This window comes from Canis aureus, chromosome X (assembly GCF_053574225.1).
Source record: "Canis aureus isolate CA01 chromosome X, VMU_Caureus_v.1.0, whole genome shotgun sequence".
NCBI lineage: Eukaryota > Metazoa > Chordata > Mammalia > Carnivora > Canidae > Canis > Canis aureus.
Window position 1 is genome coordinate 31,504,363 of NC_135649.1, and position 17,597 is coordinate 31,521,959.

Here is a 17,597-nt window from a genome sequence, read left to right on the forward strand (position 1 = left end):
GTAATCAGGTTGTGTCACTAAGGAAGTAGGGAGAATGACTCTTTGATAGGCAGCAAGCCGAGTCTGCCATAGACATAATGAACATTTGTACTAAATGAATGAAAACTTATGATAACTCAGTATAGCAATTCAAACTGACAAAGATGTGCAAGTTATTTAAACTTTCTGTGCTTCAGTTTCCTCGTCTGTAAAACAGAGATAACAGTGCTTACTCTATAGAGTTGCCATGAGAACAACACGAGATAGTAAATGTATCACACATGTTAGTACATCACAACAGTCCCTGGCATACAGGATGGGCCAGCATCCTTTGGGTGTCACCAGCTTAGAGATGATTCTAGAGGAGTGCCATGGATGTGCTCTTTGAGTGTTCTCATTTGAGCTTCTATGTTTAGAACAAAACCCACCAGAATCTTTCATTATAAGACAGGTGCATTTTGGAAACTGGGAAAGAACCTAGGATTTTATACTATTACAACTGAAAGTGAACATGACAGTTTTCTCGTCCAATGTTTCTTGTAATTTTGTAGCCACCGAGCCACAAAAATTTATGCTCTAAAACAAAGAAAACCGAAGCCATTGTCTTCCCTACTCACTCTGAGATCCTTCTCCTGAACCCAAGGACTCCATGGAACACACTTTGAGAAACACTGACGTAGTTTAAACACTCAGACAGTAAAGTGTGATTAAGTGGCCACAGAGATTAAGTGGCCCAAAAGGCCACAGAGTGATTAGTGGCCAAACTGGGATCAGAAACCAGCTTTCCTGGTTTGTATGCTGAGCAGAGTGAGCGAAGTTTCGGTGTGAGCAGGGGGCCAGCTGTGACATTATGGTTAAACCTCAGCGGGGGCTGAAGCCCATCATTTAGGCTTTATCTGGAGGGCTGGCATCTTCATCCTGCTCTACAGGTCTTCAGGTAGACGCGTCTACCCCAGGAAGCCACCCTGGCTCACAGGAACCACTGTGTCTGGGAAGAAAGGATGGAGAAATGCAGATGGAAAGAAAGGGATGGAATCAAGTGACGCTCATTATTATTCTCGGCTTCTGTTAGAGCCCTAATGAAGGGGCTGGCCAATGGACTGTCTTCCTTAAAGCCTCACCATAAAGCCAGCCAGTGCTTAGGTGGACAGTCAGCTGGAAAACATCTGGAAGAGTGCAGTTTCTGGGAAACGCACACAGTGCAGACCCTAAGAGTGCTAAGCTCCATCTGATTAATTCCGTAGCCGCACCGACCGGCGCCCTCCGTGTGTTCCTGGCCTCTCTCACTGTCAGGACACTTTCGTGAATGGGGCCTTTTAGAGCACAGGGTGGGAGCTAACCGAGAATAGAGCCCCAGACAAGAAGAACAGAGGTGAGAGCTCTGGTGCCTGTTTGGCTGCAGACTTGGGCAAGTAACTTGAGCTCCCTGGGCAAAAAGAAAAGGTTGAAGCGGACAAGGGCTCTTTGATTTGAAAACATCCATCGTTCCAAAGCAGGAGTCTGCAGCAAGAGGCCGCCCTCTTTGCAGAAGAGCTGGCCGAGGCCTTCCCAGCTACATGGGCAGAGTCAGGCTATCAACATCACGGAGACACAAAGTGGGGTTAAGGATTTCTGAATGTGAAGCCCCTCCTCCAAACCCCTCCTGCAAAGGAAGGGAAATGTGACATGATCTGCTAAGCGATACATCATTTCACAGTTTTTTGGGTTGTTCTGTCCTGGGACTACTGGCCTGCGTGATCTGTTGGTTGAAAGAGAATGTGGAGATCACGGGAGAGATAGAAATAAGGCTGACATAAGTGTGTGTGTGTGTGTGTGTGTGTGTGTGTGTGTGAGAGAGAGAGAGAGAGAGAGAGAGAGAGAGAGACAAAGAGACAAAGAGAAAGTGGTGGAAGTGGAAGCCAGACATTTGCCGATGGTCAGCAGGTCAGTCTAGGGGAAAGAAGGCACACAGCCTGTCACTTTCCCTGATGTGACTCAGATGGAAAAACCTGGGGAAATATTCTGCCGAGGAGACCATTCCTCCAGCTCCGCACTTAGATCACATAGTCTCCAAAAGCCGAAACCTATTCTTAGATCTGTCATTCATTCATTAATTCAATATACATTTTCCGAGCACTTACTATGAGAAGAGATTGATGGAAAACATGGCCTGGTCTTTGCCCTCAGGAAGCTCACAGCCACTGTGTGGCAATTGCAGCGTGGTGAAGGAAGTCCAGGGTATTGGGGGAGCACGTTGGTGACCCCCCCGCCAATTCCGCTGTGGCTGATTAAAAGAAGGTTTCTTTGGAGAAAGTCATGTCACCTGAAGGAGAAGCAGAAGCCAGCCTGATGTTGGAGGAAGTGGGAAGAGAAGGAATGTTCTCGGCAGAAGGAGGACTATAGGCTTTCTAAACGTTTTTCTTCATGCTTAGCAGTGTTGTACAGATATTCATTACTGGACATATATTACGTTTATATAAAAGGGATTTTAGGATTTGAAGGATAGCAATGGCCCTCCCTCAATCAGAGAGCACCAGTGAGAACTTCCTTAGGTCTGTGACAGCCTGACAGGGAGGGAAGGGAACACAATAATGACCACTACTAATCCCGGTATTGGAAATGTTTGTTAGTTCCTTTCTATATGTGAGCGTTTCCCACATACCTCACTTAGTCCTTACGATGATTCTATGTAATAGATACTACTGTTATCACCCCCTTTTTATGGATGAGGAAACTGAGGCCCAGAGGTCACACGACTGGGAGGAGGGAGAAGCGGGAGTCAGAGGCAGTCCAAAGGCCAGAGCCCCGCTTCATCACCACCAACTAGGCTTTGCCGCGCTTCTCTAACAGAGTAAAGCGATACACACAGGGGATCAGCTAGTGTTCTAACCTCACCCTCTTCTAAGAAGCAACTTCTTGCCATCAGCTGACTGTGTTCTTGTCTCCTCCAAGTCGGGGTGAGGGGCACAGGGGAGATGCTTCATTTGGGCGTGGAGAGGGATAACAGGTGCGCAAAGCAAGAAGTATTGTCCGAAGGTTGCATGACAATGTAATGAGTGGATGGGTCCCAAAAAACCACATCAGCATCACAGCTGCTGGACTCCACTTTGCTCTGGCCATACCAGCAATATTTACCTTGTGCTAAGTTTCCGAGTTTCAAAACAGCGACTTCAGTCTAAATGGTTTATTAAAATTCCCTTGGGACGCCTGGGTGGTTTGTCTGGTGGTTGCGCGTCTGCCTTCGGTTCAGGGCGTGATCCCAGGGTCCTCCCTCTCTCTGTGTCTCTCATGAATAAATAAATAAAATATTAAAAAAGAAAAGAAAATTCCCTTATATTGATGTTGTTCTGTGATGCAATTCCTAGGTGAACCACAAGGTGATGCTGCAGACAGATCTAGGGATTTGTTTGAAAGGAGAGGTTTAAGCATGTTTGTATTTTATGAATTACGATATAGCTACACAAATATTAAGCAGCCACTTGAAAGTATGAAGTAAAGCTGTATGGCTTTTAATAAATATCTTTTTAAAAAAGATTTTATGTATTTATTCATGATGGACACAGACATAGACCAAGGGAGAAGCAGGTTTCCTGTGGAAAGCCCCATGTGGGACCCGATTCTGGGACTCCAGGATCACACCCTGAGCCGGAGGCAGACGCTCAACCTCTGAGCCACCCAGGTGTCCCTCCCCTATATTTCATAAACGCTTATCACTTTCCCATTCTAAATCTCTATATCTTTACATCCATTTCCTTCCTCTGACCTGCACATTTCATTATCTATCATCTATCAAATCTGACAGGACCATTATTTCTCACACCATTCAGTGTTCACACGTAGGGATGTGTTTGCCAGCGATTCCCTGCTCCCTGGCCAAAAAGTCATGAGCTCTCAAAGCTGTTCAAATAAGTCATAGGGACACCTGGCTGGCTCAGTCTGAGGAGTGTGCGACTCCTGATCTCAGAGTTGTGTGTTTGAGCTCCACATTGGACATAGAGATTACTTAAAAATAAAATCTTTTATTTATTTTATTTTTTTAAGGATTTTATTTATTCACTAATGAGAGACACACAGAGAGAGACACAGAGACACAGGCAGAGGGAGAAGCAGGCTCCACGCAGGGAACACAACATGGGACTCAAACCCAGGACTCCAGGATCACGCCCTGGGCCGAAGGCAGGCGCCAAACCGCTGAGCCACCCAGGGATCCCCAAAATAAAATCTTTAAAAAAAAGTCATAGGGTGCCTGGGTGGCTCAGTCTGTTAAGTGTCTGCATTCGGCTCAGGACATGATTTCAGGGTCCTGGGATCGAGCCCCACGTCAGGTTCCCTGCTCAGGAGAGGAGTCTGCTTTCTTCTTCTCCCTCTGCACCTCTCCTGCTTGCTTGCACACGTGCGCGCGCTCTCTCTCTCAAATAAATAAATAAATAAATAAATAAATAAATAAATAAATAAAAAATCATCTTAAAAAAAAAGGAGTCATAAACAGGCTGGCTCAGTTGACAGTCAGGGTCGTGAGTTCAAGCCCCATGTTGGATGTAAAGATTACTTAATGGAATAAATAAATAAAACCTTTTTATTTTTATTTATTTATTCATCATGAGAGACAGAGAGAGAGGCAGAGGGAGAAGCAGGCTCCATGCCAGGAGCCCGACGCGGGACTCGATCCCGGGACTCCAGGGTCACGCCCTGGGCCAAAGGCAGGCGCTAAACCGCTGAGCCTCCCAGGGATCCCCAATAAAAACTTTTTAAGAAGAGTCATAAACTACCTATGGGGGTAGAGGGTGGGGAGTGGGTGAGCTGAGAATTTTTGTACATGGGGGAGGTATGCAGGATGGCAGGAGAGGAAGTGCACATAAAAGTACTCTGGATGCAGCTGTAGCAACTCAAGTCACCGGATGTGAAGCTCAGAGGGGAGGGGGCCTCACAGAGTTTCTCAGACATGCATGCTAGTCCCCCATACAGATCTGCCTTCAATACAGAAGAGTTTGGGGGTAAGCTCCTTCAGCTGGGCTGGGGTCCTGGGATGCTGCCTACAGAAGGGAGTCATTTTCAGTATTTCACACAAACAATTGTGAGTGTGGAAGCTCAGACCAAAGACTTGAGAATGTTTAATCTATTCATTCTAACAAGATACTCACCAATTGATTTACCACTTCAAAAACATCACTCTGTCTCAGGAGTTCCAGTCAGGGAATCCGTGTTTGTTTTTGGTCAGGGGAAAAGGTTGTGATGAGGAGGTTTAGCTTATCAGGCTGTTTATGTCTCACTGTGTTCCATTTTTTTAATTTGATGACATCTGCAGAATGTTAAGGGCAACAATTGAGTAAACTGGATGTTTGACTAATTGCAACAGTTTCCTTATCTTTGAAATAAGTGAGCATTTATTCTTAGAGAATCTTAGCTGGAACCACCTTAGAGATTGTCTGTGGCCCATGAACATTGCCTTGGAGAGTTTTGAGAAAAATCCAATGCCCAGGTCCCGCATCATACCAACTGAATCAGAGTCTCCAGAGATAGGATCAAGGGGCAACACTAGTTTTAAAATCCCACAAGTTATTCTAATGCAGCCAGGACTGAGAAACAGCCGTAGTCTCACAATACAGAAGTTGAAGAGATGAAGTGACTTGTGCTCACTTTGGCAGCATATATATGAAGAGACAAAGTGATTTGCCCAAGGTCACAGTGCTAGTAAGTGGTATCTTACCCCTAACTTCCCTGACAGCCCAGCCAGTGTTCTTTCCACTATGCTCTTTTGTGTCTTCTAGAATTTAGGGTTTTGCTGAACATCATAGTTAGGTGGTTTACAGTTGAGGGAGAAGGGACAGGGTCCATCAGAAAGGGTGGGTGGGGAAACTTTTAAGGACTCAATGCAATCAAGGATTCTCCAGAACATGGTTTCCGTCAAGTCAGCCTGGTGGGAGGACAGTCAAATGACCTTTTGCTGAAAGCAGTGCCTAATACTGTAGTGTATATTTAGTTCCTCATAGAGCAAGTCAGCTGCTCATGACTCAGTTCCACCCATGAAGACATTCATGAATAAGTGTTCTCACTTTCAGGAATTAATCACATTAAAGTAAATGACATGGTATATCAGTGATTCTTAATATTTGGGGTGGGTGTTGGGGAAAACTAACAGGTTCCATTTGAGAACTAATAAAAGCTATAACTCCTCCCCCCCTGCTGAAAAATACACATACATAAATGTTGCGTGTAATTTCTGGAGATTCACAGACTGTCCCCTACTCCCCAACTGCACCCCCCTCAAATTCATCCTTTGACATCGTATTAGGATCTCCTGGATTAGATGCTTTTGGAGCTCTGTTTTTTAGTGTTTCTCAAAGTGTAGTCCAGGAACCAGAGAAATTAGAATTATCAGGGGTGTTTGTTCAAAAAACAATTTCCAAGGACAGCCATAGACCTACCGTTTCCGAATCTCTGTGGGATGAAGTATAGGAGTCTGTATGATATTAAAACTCGGGGATGCCTGAGTGGCTCAGCAGTTAAGCACCTGCCCCTGGCTCAGGATGTGACCCGTGGTCTCAGGATCAAGTCCCACATCGGGCTCCCTGCCTGGAGCCTGCTTCTCTCTCTGCCTATGTCTCTGTCTTTGTCTCTGTCTTTCTCTCTCTCTCCTCTCTCTCTCTCTGTGTGTGTCTTTCATAAATAAATAAAATCTTAAAAAAATATATTAAAACTCCCTAGATGATTCTTTCGGACACTAACATTTGAGAATTAGTGCTTTATCCCAACTTGAGATTTTTATAGTTTTTGAATGCTTTCATTTGTTGACTGAGGTTTCATCTGTTCACCTGTCAAGCATACCAAATAGTATGTCTAGTATGAGTTCATTAAAGCATATTCACATGTGGATATGCACAGGAAAAACAAGTGGAAGGATAGATTTTCTTTCTGTGTTTAAAGAAGATTCTTCCTCTTTCTGAGTTGAATTTCTCCATCTGAAAAATAGGGTATTGCAATTAGGCGAACCTCAAGGCCGTCCTGCTCTGGCTGTCCGCGACACCAGGCTACCCACCCGCTCCCTTGTCCATTTAATCACATGAACTGCAGGGGCATATGAAACACGTCTTATGGAACAGGCGTTCGTAGAATAATTCCGTGTTATTAGTGTTCATATTACGTTATGATGCTTAGCAATCTTTTTAATCCAGCAGAATTATTCTCTTCTTCCTCAATGAGTTGGAACTGAAATAAACTCTACTACCTACACCCCGCGAAAAGTTAATCCTCTCTCTTATTAAGCCTTAGAAAGAGCCGTCCGCACGTATCTCTTGGGCGCAGAAGAAGGACTGTGAACCAAAAAGCCAGGGCGTGGTCGCCCCGCCCACCGACTCCTACATCACCTCCCCTCGCGCCGCTTTCCAGCGAGGCGATTGGCTAAGCGCAAGAAAGGGCCCCGCCCCAAGTCTTATGACCCGCACCGAGGCGGCGCGTCCTGGCGTTTGCAGTGCCGCGCTCGGTGGTCCGCGGTCCTCCCGCCCGGTGTCGGCGAGCCCCTTCCCGGGTGTTGCTGTGCCGTTGCCACCGCCCCCTCCCGCCCCGCCGCCGCCCCCCCGCTTGGCGGAATCATGGTGTGCTTCCGCCTGTCCCCGGCTCCGGGCTCGGGGCTCGTTCTGCTCTGCCTTGTCCTGGGTGAGTTGTCGGGCCCTCCTGCTCCGTCCGTCAGCCTGGGCCCGGGGAGCCCAGTGCCAAGGCCACAGGCCGCAAGCCTGGTCCGGGGGAAGGGAGCGTGGGGCAGGCCGCGCGGCTGACCCTGGGCGGCGGCGCTTGGCCCGGGGAGGCGAGCCGTGACCTACGGAAGGCCTGACCGAGAGATGGCGGGGAAGAAGGGCCCGTGAGAGGGGGACGGGGCAAGCCAGCCGGGTGGGCGCCCAGGGAGTAGGGGGGGAAGAGTGGGGAGTGGAGCAGCCCTGGGGAGGAAGAGTAACTTGGGGAAGAGACTAAAAAGAGTGAGTCTAGGAGGGACGTACGGGCGATTCTGGGGTGGCAGAGACCATTGGAGACTCCTGGTTTCTTAGGATCTGGGTAGAGTTTTGAAGATGGTGGAAAATTATGGGGTGGGAGCGAAAATTGGGGAGAGAAGGGAACCGCCTTCGCCTGCGCGCAGAGCCTTGGGGGAATGGTGGGGAGTTAGGGGCGCTTATGACCGTAGAGTCTGGGGGACAGTGAGAGGGCCGGGGGGCGTTGTGTGGGTGGAAATTTGAGGCCGTGGAGGAAGGGTGATGAGAGAGATGAGGACCGCTGCCGGATTTGAGTTTGGTGGTTGGGAGTTTTGAGGGGTAGGGACCTAAGGTGACCCCGGGGCAATTAACAGGCGAGAAAACTCGGACCTAACCTCTGGAGACTAAAGGGATGAGGGGGAACTTTGGCGGGGAGTGATCTGACTTGGAGGTGCTGAAGATGTCGCTTTTCTACCAGTTTTGCTACTTCCTCCCAGCCAGATACTGATTAAGAACAAGCAGGCAAACCAACTTAAAGCCTTAAAAAACAAAAAACAAAAAAACAAAAAAAACAAAAAAACCAAAAACCTCCGGGTATTTCAGCTGGGAGGGCCTCCCAGATGTGCGGTTTTGGGGGTGGAGTATTGAGTCGTGTATACTGCCTCTGCCTTCCGAAGCTCGTTTTCTTCTCAGTGACACAACTGGCCTTTTACTTCATTTTTGGAGGAGGAGGATAGGTGACTTGCCAAAGACTGGGTTGTTACCAAGTCATAAGAAAGGCTGGATGAATGTTGGCTGATTGTATTATCCCCCCCTCCCCCAAAGATCACTGGGTCCCTGAGGGCTGTAATGCCTGAAAGGTGAACTTTGACCAGAGTGTCTCTTCCTGACCTGATTCATCCTGTGCTTGTTGCTATCCACCAGCTTGCTGTTTGTGACCAAATAAAAGAAAGGGGGAACAAACCCAGGTGGTGGGGGTGGTGGTGGAGGGAGGGGAGGGAGTAGGCTTATTAAGGGTCCGAAAGGGCAGTGAGAGGTACACAGTCTGTAATTCTCATTTCAGTAGAATAAAATCAGCACCCTAAAATAGTGGATTCTCAAACTGGGAACATTTGGCACTATCTGGAGACATTTTTGGTTGTCGCAACAGGAGATTGCTTTTGGCATCTAGCGGGTAGAGGCTGGGGATGCTGCTAAACATCCTACGGGGCATAGCATAGTGCCCCCATCCCCCAACAAAGAATTTTACACCTCAAAATGTCAGAAATGCTAGAGTTGAGCAATCTTGCCCCAGAGTGAGAGTGCTGGAAGGGTGGGTTCTTGATGATCTAATCTAGTGCTTCTCAAGGATCTTTTTGAGGAGGTACCTGTCAGATAAAAACTTATTTCTAAAATAATACTAAGAAGTTATTTGTTTCTTTCACTCACACTCTCACCAGTGTACAGTGGAGTTTTCCAGAGGCTACACAATGTGTGATGACATCACCACCACTCTCATGGCTCTGATGTTGTATTTTAGTCACTTCTTATTTTTTATTTCGAATATGGCAAATACCGACAGATATAACGCACGTAAAGCAATGTGAATAAGAGAGTAAAGGGTCCTGACACCAGACGTTTCAGACACCCCAATCTAGTGCAGCTGTGCACATAGGGCAGGAGACACCCCTGTAGCCCTTCTGAAAGGAAGCCTTGGAGTCTTTGCTCAAACACAGTTCGAAGCTGTTGTTAACACTGCTGCCAGGCACTTACTGAGGGGCCAGCGACCCTAAGAGAGGATTGTTTACAACGAAAAGCACCTTATCAGTGGCTAGAACTCATCTGACCAACGCATCTGTTAATCAGTAGTTCACTGCCAATTGAATCTGCACAAACAACCCGGTTATTGTTCAGAGAAAGTGAAAAAAAAATAATAATTGTCCTACTTGTTGGCTTTCGTGTCATTAGATTTTTTTTGTTGTTTCTTTTTTTATGAAAGCTTTTTTGTTTTGTTTTTACAAAAGCTATGCTTGCTCATTGCAGAAAATAAACAAGCAAGAAGAAGCACATGAAAGAACCCGTCAGCTCATCTGCTAGTTTGCCATTTATTGATCTGGACTAACTAGATTCGTCTTCTTGGAAGAGTTCCAAGATCGATTTCCTCCACTTCCAGGTTTAGAACAGGGTTTGGGGGGAGTAAAAGTTCATAATGTACCTAGATTAGATTTTTAGAAGGTATCAGTGAACTAGAAATCCTCTCTTCTCCTGGGCTGCTTTTCCTGACAGTTGTTGGTTCAGTGCGGAACTCAGGTTCCTTCCATGTGGTTTTCTCTCTTAAGAATCGAGCTGGTCTTCAGTTGCCTGGTGGGGTTGGCACGTCACTTTTCATATATCAAAATACCAAGAATGGGTTTTTAAAAACTCAATAAATATTTGTAAAGTACCTGTTGTGAATCTTGTGCTGCTGTTCTGGGTACCAGTGAAGAGGGATCTGCCCTGGATTTATAGTCTCATTAGCTTGAGTGCTCAAGCTGTGCCAGTTTCACTTTGTAACTTTATAACTATCCTAGCTCCACGGAAACTTTTTAAAAATAGCTACTTTAGGGCAAGTATAGGAAAGAGTTCTTAGGAGTTATGTATTGGTCCTTTTCACAGAGATTAAGTCATGCTCCTCATTTGAATGAATTATAACTGACTAGAGAACTTTCTGAAGAAAAGCGATACGATTTTTCCAAAGCTCTACAGATGCATTATAAAGAGAGTAGTGGATAAAAACCATTTCCTAGCATCATCGTCTAAGTGTTTTTTCTTTGTGACATCATAGATTTCAGAATTCTGTGGCTATTGATTTTTACAACTAGTTTGACTTCTGGTTTTTATAGGGTTGATGCTTTTTTTTTAAGATTTATTTATTTATTCATGAGAGACACACAGAGAGAGGCAGAGACACAGGCAGAGGGAGAGGCAGGCTCCCAGCGGGGAACCTGATATGGGAGACTCGATCTGGATTCCGGGATCACGCCCTGAGCCAAGGCAGATGCTCAACCGCTGAGCCACTGAGTCGTCCCTGGGTTGATGCCTTTCTGGGTGGGAGAAACCTCCTATAAATATCCTGAGTATGTACTTTACTGATAGGAAGCCCTCCCTCCCGCAGATGTTTATCGATTGCCTGGTGAGCAGAGACCCGAGCATTGCAAGGAGGGCCAGCCAGGTGACCATCTGGAGAATAGGAGTAAATCTTGTTGTTCCCAAACTCTTGGGTTATTAGGCTAGCCTGTTTTCAACTCTTTTTAAAAATTCTTTTGCCAGTTAAGACTCCCCTATGGCGGGATCCCTGGGTGGCGCAGCGGTTTAACGCCTGCCTTTGGCCCGGGGCGTGATCCTGGAGACCCAGGATCGAATCCCACGTCGGGCTCCTGGTGCATGGAGCCTGCTTCTCCCTCTGCCTATGTCTCTGCTTCTCTCTCTCTGTGTGACTATCATAAATAAATAAAAATTAAAAAAAAAAAAAAAAAGACTCCCCTATGGCACTAGTGTCCGAGAGCAAAGACTATTCTTATGCACTGTTATTTACCATTGCCCACTTAGCACAGCACCTGGTACAACGATCAACCCTCAGTACATTTTTGTTGAGGGTATTCATTGGTGGGCACTGGGGATATGACTGTAAATTAGACCCGCTTGGTCTCCTTTGTCTTCTGTGAACCTTAAATTACGTTTTGCAAGAAATTTTTTGTGTCTTTGGATTGAGAACTTCAAGATCAGTGCTAAGCTGTACAGATAATTATAAGACAATTAACTGATGTATAATCCCATATAATAATGCTAGTATCTTACTTGTACCCCTTCAGATACACCTCCACAGTAGGGTAGGTTAGCATGGAGAACTAGGAAGTCCTTGGTGAGAAAGAGAATAAGAGTTTCATAAAAAACCAATCTGTCTCCTTTTGGAGGTGATCTAAAAGAGAGAGAAAGTAAGCATGAGATCTTTCTGTAACCTTTCCTTAAACGGGTAACTTTGATTTCAAGGTTATGCTAAAATTATTTTTAGCTGTAATAGAGATACTTGAAAGAATAGGCTTATTATTTGTCCATTAGTCTTTGGTTATCACATCTGATAGGATTTTAGATCTTCAGATATTTCCCAGGAGTGCAGCTTTCTTCTCCTATCTCCTTGAGTGGAATTTGTGATCAACAATTATTTCACAGCACTGTAGCTGACTTAAGTGATCCTTGGTGCAGGAAGACTTCTCTTCCTCCTGTAGTGACAAAAGGATTCCCATCATAATTTCATATTAAAGTGATCAGAGATCGCCTCAGATCCAAAAGTGTACTTTATAAGTACTTGTTGGTATCTTGCTGTGCATTGCAAAAGAATTCTGGAGGTCTGCCAAACACCACTCACTCAGCAATAAGCATTTTCCATTAGTTGAATAGTGTTGAATCTTACTTCCTTACCCACTCTCTGGTCTTAAAAATAAATTATTTTGTAGCTTAGAATCATTTCATTACTTTTCTTTTTAAAAGAGATTTACCAGAAATTGAGAGTATCAGCAACTGAATGGGGTGATTGTACCTATATTAGGAAGCATAAATGAGGACTTGTAAATGAGGAACAGTTTATCTGATTTATTAAACCTACGAACAGAAAGAATAAATAGGTACTTGTATGCCTATGTCATGTGCTTTAAAAAAAAACTTTATTTATTCATTTATTTATTTAAAGATTTTATTTATTTGTTCACGAGAGAGACAGAGAGAGAGGCAGAGACACAGGCTTCCCACGGGGGAAACCCATGCGGGACTCAAACCCAGGACCCTGGGATCATGCACTGGAGCCAAAGGCAGAGGCTTAACCACTGAACCACCCAGGCACCCCATGTTGTGTTTTTTTTTTTTAAACCCTTTGCCCAACATCATTCTGAACTGATGAGTTTGAGTTTAGGAGTTCATGGTTTAATATGATGAAAGTAAACAAACATACAACTAAAATTTGGGAAGGATTCCTTTAGGTGCTGTATTTATTAGGAGGGAAGCTTAGAGGTTGGGATATCTAACTTGCTTGACAAAGTTATCTTAGCTGTGAAGGTCTTGCATGCTTTTGAAGAACTTGTTCGAGAAATAATCCAATTCTTAGCAAGGATAACTTGCCTATAGTCTCACAGCTAGTAAATTGGACTGACTTGATTTGAATTCTAGCTTTTCAATGTCAGGGATGGGCCTCTTAATTGCCTCATTATATTGCTTCTTAGATCATTGTTTTTTATTGGTTTTGTTTTACCACTAGTATTATGTTCCCACCCCACCCCCCTTTCGTTTGCAAATGTTTGCAAATCTTTCAAGTACACTTGCAGTCAGATAGACTTGTAAAAACCTACCCACTTTTTGCTGCATCTCCTGCTTGGAGAACTAAATTGTGAATTCTAAAAGAACGTATAAACGAATTTTTTGGAAATAAAATTGAGAGGATAATTAAATTTGAGAAAGTTGATTTTGAGGCATGCCTTTTTTTCTTTGGAGAATAAACTCTCAGCTCTATAATTATACACTCTAGGATATGTTCAGCTGTGTGGGTTTTTTTTAAACATTTAACTAAATTTAATTATTTTTTTATTTGAGTATAGTTGACACAGCTGTGCTTTTTTTAAACTTTTAAAAAATATTTTATTTATTTATTCATGACAGAGAGAGAGAGAGAGAGAAGCAGAGACACAGGCAGACGGAGAAGCAGGCTCCATGATAGGAGCCCGATGTGGGACTCGATCCTGGGACTCCAGGATCACGCCCTGGACCAAAGGCAGGCGCCAAACCGCTGAGCCACCCAGGGATCCCTGTTTTTCTTTTTTTAATGTCATTGAGACCTTTAAACAAAAACAATTTAGCTATGCTAAAATCAAATACAGCAATAAGGATGGAAATGGTTTGCTGGAGACTTTTTAGCATATAATAAGTGTAGACGTTTTAGCTATCAACATGCTTTATGGGGAAACAGATCTTTCCTAGCTTGAAATTCATCTCAAAATTTATTGAGGCGAAAACTGACTTGGGGGTTGAGGGTGCATCCAGAGGACCAATAGGTTAGATTCATGATTTGGGGGAAACATTGGCTTTTTGTAATTAGCATAAGCTATATTTCAGGTCCTTACTGCAGGATATTTTTACCTTGATAGGCTCAGTCAGTACTTATTGAGAGACTGAGATGTATTCTACAAGATTAGGAATGATAGGAGATGGAGGACAAGTAATAGATGCAGTCTCCCCAACCATGGCACCTGTGATGGATGACATTCATATAAAAGGCACACTCCTTGGGGCTGTGACATAGATAAGATCATCTGTTGGTAAGGGAGAATTTTGGAATTCAGATGAGTGGCGGACATTATCAAAAGGGAATCTTGAATCCATATATATCAATCATTCACAGACTCGGTTCCTTTTTTTTATTAGCTAACGAATTATCAGCTGTATACCATAATTTACCATGACACAGCAGTTTGTTGTGAAGTTACAGTTGAAAACTGCTGTTTTAGAGCTTGTGACGATACAGGAGTCAGGATTCACAGGCACAACAGGCATAAAATAGCTGAATAATTTCAGATAGTATAAAATACACAGGAGGGTGGGGGTATGCACATGTATGATTGCTCCTCGAGGCTTTTACAGGTAAGGAAATCTTGGTGGAGAAATTGGCTGCTGAAAAATGGGTTAGCTTATCAGTCCAGGTTCTTAATTGTAAGCACCAGAGATAAAATCTGATTGATTTTTAAGCAGAAAAGGGGAACTTACTAGAAAGGTATCAGAGCTTATGCGTAGGCTTCCCATCATTCCGCTCCTAGATATACTCCCAATGGAGACACATCCACATGTGTTCGCCAATGTGCCTGTTTGTAATAGGACCACACTGGAAACTATCCACATGCCATATATGATCTCCCATAGATGAGTAAAGTAGATTTAGCTTGTGAAAACTCTTTGATCCGTATGCTTAAGGTCAGATGCACTTTTCCCTTCCGTGTGTTAGTGTATACTTTTCTGTATATAAGTTGCACATCAATAAAATTGTACTGTATGAAAAAATGTGTTATCAGGTAACACAATTACCAGAGCTCCAGGCTGAGGTATCTCAAGCCTGGTCCCAGTTTCCCCAGTCACGCCACTGAACCACACTAACACCACCAAGCATTAAACTGCAGTTCAAGCACTACTGGCCACTGCCACCAGCCTGCTGGCTGGCCTTGTGGCCCGAGTCCTTGATCCCACTGTAGTGACTTCCACCTGAGGGTGACAGTTCCATTCCTGGCTCCATTCCGCTGCCCTCCTATCTAAAATCTGGGGTGGATGCCTCTGTTAGGCGAAGCCTACCACAAGTGCCCATCCTTGCTGCAAGGGAGGTTGGGAAAGCGAGTAGCTGACATTTTCAGCTTTTACCCTGATATCTGCCAGAAATTATTAGGGAAAGGCAGGGTCAGTGGCATGGGGCAGAGGGTGTTGGTGTTTCAGATTTGGGGGCAGCCAAAAAGAGAACGAAGTCCTTCCTGAAGTGAACATTTAAGTCAGTAGAAAAAAAGTAAATTTCAAATGTTAGGGACAATAGACGCCTAAGGGTAGAGGTTGAGTAGAGCATGGCATTTGGGTCCAGTGGAACTAGTTTAACCAGATTAAAGGGTGTGTTCTGGGAAAATGGTTTGAGAGAAGTTGAAGGAATAGGGTGGGATGAGATGAAGGATTGCTTTGAAAGTCAGGTGGTAGAGTTTAAATTTAATATGGGAGTTGGGGAGCTAATAAAAGTATCTGAACAAGTGTCCTGATAGGAAGAGATATTTAAGGACCATTAATCAGGGAGCATTTCTAGGGACAGCTAGGAGGCGTCTGTAGTAATTTAGGGGTAGGGTGGTAGGTTGGGAATGGAAATAAAAGGCAAAGGTTGGATTTAAGAGAGGCCTCGAAGGGGAAAAAAATCAATAGGACTTCATGAAGGGAATGGAGTGGAAGCTTCATTCCCAAACTTTTGAGCCTGACTGACTCTACTTGGTCCTGCCTTTCCTTTAGAGCTTAGAGACGCCAAGAAGAGGACTGATGTAGAGGAAGTAGATGAGTGAATTTTAGTGTTGCAGTTGTTGAGTTTGAGGTGATAGAGACTGAGTGAAAGTGGTCCCTGGGCCGTGGGGAGAGGTGGAGGGAAGGAAGCTCTGTGGAAGGAATAGCTCTCACCGGGAGAAAGGCTGGGAAGGCACTGGAATGGAAAGTGCTGGAGCCCTCAGGGCACTTCTCAGTTCTCATTTTTTAGGTTGGTAGCTGGCCGATCTTGAATTTAATGAAGTGGTAAATTTGAACTGCAACTTGTGCCTTCTGCTTCGTGGGGTTTGAGGTCTCCCACGCGGGCACATGCTGCTGCCATTACCGCTTTACACCATTTTCTTTCTGTTGCATCAGTGTCTTTGGCAAGTAAATGAATAACACTCGCAAGGCTTTTCTCGGTTATTTCTAGCAGTTTTGAATCCTTTGGCTACAAGGAGGATATGTTAAAGCTAGGGACTTTAAATGAGACACAGAGAGAATATATAAAAAGCAGGCCTCCAGGGATGCCTGAGTGGCTCAGTGGCTGAGCGTCTGCCTTTGACTCAGGTCATGATCCTGAGGCAGAGGATCACGACCTGAGGCTTCTCCCTCTGCCTATGTCTCTGCCTCTCTCTCTGTCTCTCACATGAATAAATAAATAAAATCTTAAAAAAAAAACCAGGCCTCCAATTGATTGGAAAAATTAGGAGCCAGAGTTCTCAGTCCTACTGCAAGGGTAGCCTTGGGTCAGGGGTGACAGCTCCTCCCTTCCACAGTGTACTGAGCAAAGACCGGCTATGAAACCTACTTAAGCCTCACGAGGTCAAGTCTTAACCAATATGTTTAGGCACTCAGTAACCACAAGCTTTAGCATAATACTCAGGCTTGAGAGGTAGCTTGGTCTCTGGAGCATCACGACGATCGGCTTTTGTGTACAACTTGAAAGCTGTTGCTGAGGGACGCCTTCTTGGTATTCCTCTTAGGACTTTATGCTCTATGGTCTATAGCATGTCCTTACTTGTAGATGGTGCTGGATTGCTCAGATATCATTAAAGGATATACATCTGTCTTAACAGGAAACAGCTTGCCCCTTGGGTAATGTGTGAGACAGTGAAGAAAATCCTTAAATGGTTGCCTGTCATTTATGCTGCTGCTGTGTTTGCTGGCACATAGTACTTTGAGTCCTTGGGCTCTTCGGTGTAATGGCAGTGTCCCTGTGTTTAGCCTAGTGTAGATCAGAGCCAAGTTAGCTCAAAAGTCCCAAGGCTTTTTTGTCCCCATAAGGTTTCTCTGCCCCTGAAGAGGTAGCAGGTTGAGAACAGAGGAAGTTGACTTTGAGTCCATGTCAAAAGGTTCATCAGCCTTCCTAATCAGTTGGATTTTAAAGTAAAACAGAGTGATGAATGTCACATCTATAAAAAATTAACCTTTTGCTTATGGACCTAACAACCTTTGAAATGAAACTCTGTTCTTTTGGTCACATGGTACAGATGCTTACAAAGAGCGATCCCACATCTTCACCTCAGAATAAAATAGTTTGCCAAGACATCCGTGTGTCATAGGTCGCGTAGCTTGTGGCAGGATTGAAAGCAACAAGACCATAGAATACCTGATCTATCATTATTTTGGCAGGGGAAGTTC

General features: G+C 44.5%; 1 protein-coding gene and 1 long non-coding RNA gene across 4 annotated transcripts in view; one reads left to right on the top strand and one right to left on the bottom strand.

The window, feature by feature from the left end:
* Positions 1-522: 522 nt before the first annotated feature.
* LOC144308502 (uncharacterized) lies at positions 523-5,253 on the bottom strand. Its single transcript, XR_013374969.1, has 3 exons — positions 5,100-5,253; positions 2,100-2,281; positions 523-967 (listed from the first exon to the last, which is right to left on the bottom strand). It is a non-coding gene; the product is annotated as an uncharacterized LOC144308502 (long non-coding RNA).
* A 2,153-nt stretch (positions 5,254-7,406) lies between these two features.
* The window catches only part of LAMP2 (lysosomal associated membrane protein 2), a 37,692-nt gene continuing 27,501 nt past the window's right edge, over positions 7,407-17,597 (top strand). For 2 of the 3 annotated variants that reach the window (XM_077888231.1, XM_077888232.1), the window contains exon 1: positions 7,408-7,611. In XM_077888231.1, coding sequence (XP_077744357.1) covers positions 7,548-7,611 — 64 coding nt within the window. In that variant the 5' untranslated portion in view covers positions 7,408-7,547. Of the gene's footprint in view, positions 7,612-17,597 lie in introns of all 3 variants that reach the window. The other variant, XM_077888230.1, reaches the window with a different exon arrangement.